Source organism: Lycium ferocissimum, chromosome 5, assembly GCF_029784015.1.
Source record: "Lycium ferocissimum isolate CSIRO_LF1 chromosome 5, AGI_CSIRO_Lferr_CH_V1, whole genome shotgun sequence".
NCBI lineage: Eukaryota > Viridiplantae > Streptophyta > Magnoliopsida > Solanales > Solanaceae > Lycium > Lycium ferocissimum.
The window spans coordinates 42,219,282-42,228,753 of NC_081346.1; the positions used below are offsets into that span (position 1 = coordinate 42,219,282).

A 9,472-nucleotide genomic window follows, 5' to 3' on the forward strand; every position below is an offset into this window, starting at 1 on the left:
CAACAGCTCATAAAACAATCTAAACACCCCCATTTATCAGATCTCTACATCTCAGCAATTCAAGTGTAGATTAAATTTTATAAATAACCCAAATCGCTACTTCTCGAATATGCTTAAATTATAAAATAGAAAAGGAGAACAAGGGGAAACTACCAGAAGATCAAAATTCCGAATTGCCAAACCATACAAAGGAGAATAAATTTTTCCTTTTCTTGCTTTCGACCAATCAAAATTGTTACAGAAAAAAAGGAATCTTGAAATTGTTACAGAAGAAGTCATATTCTTGTGCGGGCTCTTGGACTGCTTTGCAGGGAGAAGCGGAAGAAGACAAGTAGAAACCACAAGGTAAGGTCTTCTTGCGTGCAGTGGTTTTGGGACTTCTCAGGAAAATTCTGTTATTTTGTTTCAGGCTAGTTTTTCTCATACTTTCAATGTCCTCTCTCTCTGTATTGAAGAACCCTAATTATTTTGTTTGGTGGTTATATGTTTGTGCAGCTTATCATGGATAAAGGATGGATGTGTGAACCAAAGTTCTCTAAAAGATATGTTGAAGGTGTCAAATCTTTTATGAAATTTGTTCAGTCTCGCTTTGATCGAAACACTAAAGTTCGATGTCCATGCCAAGACTGTTTAAATATAAATTTCCAAACACAAGAAGTAGTGTATGACGACTTGTTGATGAAAGGAATTATGAAAGATTATGTGCAATGGATATACCATGGGGAACAACCACAAAAGAGAGATAACGGTGAAGTGATTTACGAGGAAGATGAAAATGAAGAGCATGACAATGATGATGGAATTCAAACTATGTTAGAAGAAGCCAGTGGAAGATCGTTTGCCAATTTTTCAGAGGAGAAAACAACTGGTGATAATGTATTTGGTAATATGAGTGAGAAGGAAGCTAAAAAGTTTGATACATTACTGGAAGAAGCTGAGCGTGAATTATACCCGGGATGTAAGAAATTTTCGAAGCTTTTGTTTCTTGTGAAGTTGCTACACTTGAAAGTGTACAATCAATGGAGTAATAAATCGTTTACCATGTTGTTGGAGTTACTAAAAGAGGCACTTCCTAATGGTGAGACACTTCCTAAGTCGTATTATGATGCTAAAAGCATGCTGCAAGGTTTGGGATTAGGATACATTTCGATCCATGCTTGCAAAAATGATTGTGTGTTGTACTGGGCTGAACATAAAGATAGACAAAAGTGTCCACATTGCGGCACTTCAAGGTGGAAAATTGATAATGGAAGGGATAAAAAGATTCCTCATAAAGTTTTGCGGTATTTTCCGTTAAAGCCGAGACTTCAAAGGTTATTTATGTCTAAAAAAACAAGCGAGGACATGAGGTGGCATAAAGAAAAACATCTTGATGAGGCGAATGTGTTAAGGCATCCCGCTGATTCTGAAGCATGGAAAGAGTTTGACATGAATCATCAGTGGTTTGCACAAGAACCTCGTAATATTAGACTCGGTCTAGCAACTGATGGTTTTAATCCATTCGGTAACATGAGCACATCGTATAGTATGTGGCCTGTCATTCTCGCTCCTTATAATCTTCCTCCTTGGAAATGTTTTAAGGACCCATTTATGATAATGTCATTACTTATTCCTGGTCCTCAAGCACCAGGAAAGGATATTGATGTGTATTTGCGTCCCTTGATTGATGAATTGAAAGAGTTATGGAATGATGGTGTAGAGACTTTTGATGCATCAACCGGAGAGTGCTTCAAGATGCATGCCGCTGTTTTATGGACCATAAATGACTTTCCTGCCTATGGTAAGTTCGTATTAAATTCCTTACTTTCTCAGCTTTCTAATTAATCTATACTATTTATGTATTGGACTATTAATATAATATTGTAAAAGGATTTCAAGGAGCCTGATCACTTTGGTAGAGAATGAGCAATATGCTAAGTCATTCGAAGAAGATTTGCAAGATTATAAACTGAATGCTAACGAGGGTCTTCTGTGACCTTTAACGTTGTTGAAGAAGAGTTATTTTTTCTATATACTTCCTTTCTTCAACTATTTTGTGGTAGATATTTCTGTGCTATTCACTTTTACTTATTAAATCATGAAGCTTTGTTTTGTGAGTGCAATTCCAACTGTTCATGATGATATATTTAGGATGTTAGGTTAACAATATTTATTTAAGCCATGTAGTATTAATAGGATTTAGAGAATTCAATTTTTCGTTCAAACTCACTAGTGCATCAAGAAGCGCCCTGTCTGTACTATTAATTTTCTGAACATTTGTACCTGAAAGTGCCAATTCTTCCTGCCCTGGTGATGCAGTACTGGTTGTGTAATAGGTTTAATTAGCCAGTGGTGTAACACCAGCCCCTTATGCCGCTGATTGCTACTAATTGGAGTAGCCAAATGAGTTGTATTTTTCCACCCCTTCTGGGCACAGAAATTGGTGCTTTATATGGTTGAGATTACTGCCCGGAATTGGTTGAGATTCATGCGCCATATGATGATCATTTTTCTCCCAATCTGTTTGGTTATTTTGTGCGTTATTATTATCAACTCTTCGCTCATCTTCCTCATTTACCAAATCTGCCCACCTAGATTGCGTTTGCTCAACTCCTAGCATCTTGCTTCATGCTTAAGATATTTGATTGCTCCTTAGGTATATTCTCATTATCAACATGTAATCCAGATATAGTAGGATTGTTTGCAGCTGAAGAGAACATGGACTGAGTGTCATTATTTTCTGAAAAGCAGTGTATATCAAGCCTAGTATCGTTAATTGTTTAACAAGAGCTTCAAGTATGATGCAATGTATACAATTACTTCTCTGTCTTTTTTACTGAAGTAGTAAATGCTTATGCCCTACGTGGACAAGGAACACAAACAACGCATGCAAAAATTGAATCCATCCATTGCTATGGAGAATTTGGTTCTGGTGCTATGTTATACTTTATTTATAAACTAATACGAACATATATTGTCCTTTTTATGAATTAGGTAATTTATCTGGATGGAGTACTAAGGGATACATGGCATGTCCTACTTGCAATAAGGATGCACCTTCACGAAAGATAAGAAGTAAAATTTGTTATATGGGTCACCGTCGGTATCTTGAACCTAGTCACTCTTGGAGAAGAAGCAGGAAATTTGATGGGAAGAAAGAAGAAAGATTGAAACCAAAAGAGCTCTCAGGAGATGATATCTTACAACAATTGGATTTACTCAGTACTTATAGACCAGGAAAACAGTCAAATAGTAAGAAAAATAAACGTCTTCCTGAAGAATTGAATTGGGTGAGGAGAAGTATTTTATTTGAGTTACCATACTGGAAGAGCTTGAAGTTACGGCATAATTTAGATGTCATGCACATAGAAAAGAACATTTGTGAGAGTATTTTGGGGACATTATTGGATATTGACGGGAAAACTAAGGACACAGATAAAGCAAGAAAAGATCTGAAGGATATGAACATAAGAAAAGAACTATGGTTGAAGCAAGATGGTTCTAATTATACAATGCCAGCTGCTTGTTATAATATGACAAAAAAAGAGAAAAAAGAGTTTTGGGCATTTTTAAAATCTGTTAAATTTCCTGATGGTTATGCTTCAAATATCTCAGGGTGTGTAAGTGTGGATGATGGTAAGATAAATAGACTCAAGAGTCACGACTATCATGTTTTGTTACAACGACTGCTGCCTATTGCTCTCCGTGGATTTGTAAATAAAAATGTCTCTTCAGCAGTAATTGAGTTAGGCCAGTTCTTCCAACGATTATGTTGTAAGACATTGAGAAGAGGTGACTTAGAACAACTTGAAAGGGATATAATTATTATATTATGTAAGCTTGAGATGATCTTTCCACCTGCTTTTTTTGATGTTATGGTACATTTGGCTGTGCATTTACCGCGAGAGGCTATGTATGGGGGTCCTGTACAATATCGTTGGATGTACAAAATTGAGAGGTTTTTGTGCAAGCTTAAGCGTTATGTGCGAAACAAGGCACGACCAGAAGGTTCTATTGCAGAAGGCTATATTATTGATGAATGTTTGACGTTTTGCTCTATGTATCTTACTGGACATATTTTCAAAGAGTGTTAGACCATTTAAAGAGGGAAACTATTATGAAATACCAAAGAAAGATTTTGATATGGCCCGGTGGTATGTGTTGAATAATTGCGAAGAAGCACAACCTTTTCTTCAGTAAGTTTTTCTATTTATCTATATTGGCATTTTATTATTTTATATTATTTCTAAATAATTTAGTTTCTTATATCCAGAGAGCATAAAGAAGAGTTGGTGAAGCAAGCTATTGTGAATATAGAAGAGAAACATAGGGAGCAATTTCCTTTATGGTTCAAAAGGAAAGTAAGTGATTTTTAAGATGATAATCGTGTTGTTGTATTTAAATTTTAATTTTTCTTCTACTTTACTAATTGAATGCAATAATTTTTCATCGCAGATTATGCAACTATATAATAAGGAAAAGTCATTGTCTATCAAGAAATTATTTCCTTTAGCAATGGAACCCGATTGGCGTGGATATACATATCCTGGTTGTATTGTTAATGGTGTTAGGTACCATATTCGGAGTCGCGATGAATTACGTAAAAGTCAAAATAGCGGAATAGTTGTCGAAGGCTATCATGAAAATGAGGTGATAGATTTTTATGGTACTATAACTGACATCATTGAATTAGATTATGTTGATAAGAATAGAGTGGTCTTATTTAAATGCAAGTGGTTTGATCTTCGCAAGAAAACAGGGATGCAAAAAGATAAAAATTTTACGAGTATTAATGTAAATAGATTTTGGTATGAACATGATTCTTATGTACTAGCTACTCAAGCAAAGCAGGTATTTTACATTAATGATCCGAAGTTGGGGACGGATTGGCGAATTGTGCAAAAATTTCAAGATAGACACATATATGATGTGCCAGAGATGCAAAATTCAGAAGTGGAAAGTAATGAATTGCATACTACTAATGATGAAGTGTATCAAGATGTGTCTGTTGAAAGTAATACGATTGATTATGATATTGAGGATTTGCCGAGTCAATTACATAGAGATGATGTTGATTTGACTACCTTGGATGCAAGTGTAATCGGCTTGGAGGTTCAAACGGGACATGACGTTGGTTACAATACCGAAGATTCTGACCAAGAGGATGACACTATGATAGAGTACATAAGTGATCCTGAGATAAATGAAGGTACTAAAAGTATTACCAAAGATGAAGCTGATGGCACAGATGATGACGACGTTGATTTTATGGTGTAACCTCATAACTGTAAGGGCCACCTTTCACTGACTTCGACGAGTGCGACTCCACTTCTCCTTCCAGGTATGTCGTCTTCTTCTTCTTCTTCTTCCCCATTTCTTCTCTGCGTTGCTCACTACTGGGAGGGGGTGGATTTTTTTTTTTTTTTTTCAGTTCTCACTCGCAGTCGCATGACTCTTTCCTTAGTTTCGCTGGACTATTTGCTGGAGTTTGTTTTTTTTTCTTTTTCTTTTTGGCTGGTCTGATTTCTTTGTCTTTCTTATTTTTTTTTTTTAATTTTCTGGGCTGTTCTCTAAATTATGAAGCTGCGGCCTTTTCTTTTCCTCCATAGTTATATATTCACATGCAACTTATACTCCTTAAAACAAACTCATTTGGGTATTACTAAGTTAAGATTCTTTATATTACTTTCCTTTCCATGGGAGTTCCTTTTTATTTAATTTCTACGTAACCAAATTTGATATAGATCAGTTTTTTTTTAATGGTTTTGTAGGTGTAATAAAAGAACAAGAGGTAAACGAAAGCAGTGAAGGCCTTCTTTAGAGTATTAGTTGATGGTTAAATTCTTGCTTCTTGGTGGGTGGTTTTAGTTCATTTATATACCAGTTTTGTAATTCCAATCCTATTAGATATTGTGAGGAGAATTACTTGGTACATTGATCGCCCTTATTCATAGTTTCATGTGAAAAAGGCTATTTCGGAATTGGGATGAAAAAGGATCTCTTTTGCACATGTGTGTTTGCTGGGCTTCGAATTGAAAGTACGGCTATTCTTGTCGTTATAAGTTTGTGTTCATCATGTTCTTTCTCTATTGCCGAAAGTCAGTGTTTTGATTTTTCCCTTTCCTACTTTCTGGTTTTGTTGTTCCTTGATTTTTATGTTTGCTGGTGATACTCAATAGCGTGCTTTTTTTGTTAGGACTTAGGAGTAGCACAATTGACTGAAACAGAGTTGTTTCTCAAAAATTCTTTGTGTGCGCTCGCTCTGCTGCTGCTCCTCTTTCTTCCTTTGTTTGGTTAGACGGAAATATGCATGTTTCTTTTTCCTCTCACTGATCTCTTTGTCCTAACCCTCAAAAACTCCTCCTTCCGTGGTAACATGAGTTGAAATTAGGGACTTTTTCATTCGTTGTAGACCAAGAAAAGAAATGTTGGATTTTTCATCAGATTTAGTTTGGATTGTGTGTTTCATCGTATAATGCTTCCTTTATTAACCAAGGTTTTAAGATTTGAAAAGCTCTCTGCCATGTCAAGTGAAGGAGGTTGGAGAATTTGTGATGTTCTTTCTTATGAAGCACTTTTAATTTCTCTGATTTGTTATTTGTCGAATCTTCTACATTATATCTTCTGTGTGAAATCTGAGGTATCATTCGGTAAATGTTTGACATAATCTGATGCTTTAGGATAAGGGCATAAATGGTCTCATCTATGTTGTCACTATTGTCTATACTATTAGTAAAATTAGTGCAAAAGCTAAGGTAACAAATAATATACAGTTAAAGGCTAAAGTTTACACCATTTCACTACAAATATTATTATGTCACTAATTTGATTACATACTATTAGTGACGAAACCTTTTCGTATCCAAACTTAATCGAATTTAAAGACAAATAATGATTTGTCACAAATTGTCAACAAGATTCGTGACAAAACTAATTGTCGCCAATGTCCTCAATTTTGTAGCTAAAATTACCCCATAATTGGAGCCAAAGTTTACACTATTTCACTACAAATATTATTATGTCGCTAATTTGATTACATACTATTAGTGACGAAACCTTTTCGTATCAAAACTTAAGCGAATTTAAAGACAAATAATGATTTGTCACAAATTGTCAACAAGATTCGCGACAAAACTAATCGTCGCCAGTGTCCTCAATTTTGTAGCTAAAACTACCCGATAATTGGCGCCAAAGTTTACACCATTGCACTACAAATATTATTATGTCGCTAATTTGATTGCATACTATTAGTGACGAAACCTTTTCGTATCCAAACTTAAGCGAATTTAAAGACAAATAATGATTTGTCAACAAGATTCGCGACAAAACTAATCGTCGCAGTGTCCTCAATTTTGTAGCTAAAACTACCGATATTTGGCGCCAAAGTTTACACCATTGCACTACAAATATTATTATGTCGCTAATTTGATTGCATACTATTAGTGACGAAACCTTTTCGTATCCAAACTTAAGCGAATTTAAAGACAAATAATGATTTGTCACAAATTGTCAAAAAGCTTCGCGACAAAACTAATCGTCGCCAATGCCCTCAATTTTGTAGCTAAAACTACTCGATAATTGGCGCCATTTCATTTTTTTGGCGGGAAAGCTTCGTAGACAAAACATTAGCTACAAAATTTTTTGTTCGTCACCAAAAGTATGTGACTCGTGCATTTGACAACGAAATGTAATTTTTGTCACGGAAAGTGCATAATTAGTGACGAATTTTCAACCGTAGCTAAAAATTTCGTGGCTAAATCACACATTTGTTGTAGTGCTTTGACATCTGTCGCATTTCCGGACAAAATTCTTCGAATCATCCTCCATCCAACTCCAATAATAACCGGCTCTGATGATTTTTCGGACTAAGGATTCAGCACCGGAGTGATTGCCGCAAGTCCCCTCGTGTACTTCTCTCATCACGTACTCCGTTTCTCCGGGGCCTAAACATTTGGCCAAAGGACCGAAGAAAGACCGTCGATATAACTGGCCATCTACCAGACAGAACCGTGCTGCTTTTGTCCTCAGCGACCGTGATTCTTTTGGGTCACTCGGGAGCTTTCCATCTTGCAAGTAGTCGATGTATTTGTTGCGCCAATCCCAAGTTAAACCCATCGTGTTTATTTCAGCATGCCCGTTCTCTATTGCCGAATTCATCAAGTGCACCACAATCCCGGGATTAATTTCTTCCCCTTCGACTGAAGATCCCAAATTGGCCAATGCATCGGCCTCACTGTTCGCTCCCCGTACGTGCTTTACGGTCCATTCTTTAAACCGGTGAAGTATCACCTGGATCTTTTCCAGATACCTTTGCATCCGTTCGTCCTTGACCTCGAAGACGCCATTCACCTCGTTAACGACTAAGAGAGAGTCGCATTTTGCTTCAATTACTTCGGCCCCCATACTCCGAGCTAATTCCAATCCTGCAATCATAGCCTCATACTTGGCTTCATTGTTAGTCAATTTAACAGTTCTAATGGATTGCCGAATCGCATCTCCGACAGGGGTTCTAAGGATTATTCCTAACTCGGAACCCTTAAGGTTCGAGGCCCCGTCCGTGTGCAGTGACCAAATACCCGACCCTTTCCCCGAGGTTAATAGGAGTTCTTTCTCAACCTCGGGGATCATGGCCGGGGTGAAGTCTGCCACAAAGTCGGCTAAGATTTGGGACTTGATGGCCGTCCGAGACTTTTATTCAATGTCATATTCGCTTATCTCTACAGCCCATTTAGTTAGTCTACCCGATAATTCCGGTTTATGCAAGACGTTCTTTAATGGATAAGTGGTCACCACACATATCGGGTGGCATTGAAAATAAGGTTTGAGCTTTCTAGAAGCGCTTACCAGTGCTAATGCCAATTTTTCAAGGTGGGGATAACGGGTCTCCGCATCCCCCAAAGTTCTACTCACATAATAAACGGGGAATTGCGTACCGACTTTCTCGACCAAAACTCCACTTACCGCTACTTCGGACACCGCAAGGTAGAGAAAAAGTCGTCGTCCGCTTTCGGTGTGTGCAACAAAGCGTGGGGCGGACAAGTACTCTTTTAATTCTTGTAAGGCTCTTTGGCACTCCGGTGTCCAAGTGAAGTCGTTCTTCTTCCTTAGTAAGGAGAAGAAACGATGACTCTTGTCCGAAGATCTTGATATGAACCGACTCAGCGCCGCTATCCTTCCGGTAAGTCTCTGCACTCCTTTGACGTTATTCACCACCTCAATATCCTCGATTGATTTGATCTTGTCCGGGTTAATCTCGACCCCGGTTTGACACCATGAAACCGAGGAACTTGCCCGACCGGACACCGAAAGCACATTTCTCCGGGTTGAGCTTCATGTTATATCTTCGAAGCACGTCGAAGGTTTCCTGCAAATGTTTTAAATGGTCCTCTGTTTCCAGGGACTTGACGACCATGTCATCAATATAAACTTTCATTGTTTTCCCTATTTGTTCTTCGAACATTCCGTTAACTAGGCGTTGGTAAGTTGCACCGGT

General features: G+C 37.4%; 2 protein-coding genes across 2 annotated transcripts; both read left to right on the forward strand.

The window, feature by feature from the left end:
• LOC132057763 (uncharacterized) lies at window positions 1-4,073 on the forward strand. Its single transcript, XM_059450367.1, has 3 exons — window positions 1-345; window positions 496-1,780; window positions 2,974-4,073. The coding sequence occupies exons 2-3, from the start codon at window positions 502-504 to the stop codon at window positions 4,071-4,073; spliced, it is 2,379 nt and encodes a 792-aa protein (XP_059306350.1). The 5' UTR covers window positions 1-345; window positions 496-501.
• On the forward strand, window positions 4,054-5,987 carry LOC132056815 (uncharacterized). The gene is made up of 4 exons (XM_059449175.1): window positions 4,054-4,175; window positions 4,253-4,340; window positions 4,435-5,320; window positions 5,751-5,987. The coding sequence occupies exons 1-3, from the start codon at window positions 4,123-4,125 to the stop codon at window positions 5,254-5,256; spliced, it is 963 nt and encodes a 320-aa protein (XP_059305158.1). The 5' UTR covers window positions 4,054-4,122; the 3' UTR covers window positions 5,257-5,320; window positions 5,751-5,987.
• The last annotated feature ends 3,485 nt before the right edge of the window (window positions 5,988-9,472 follow it).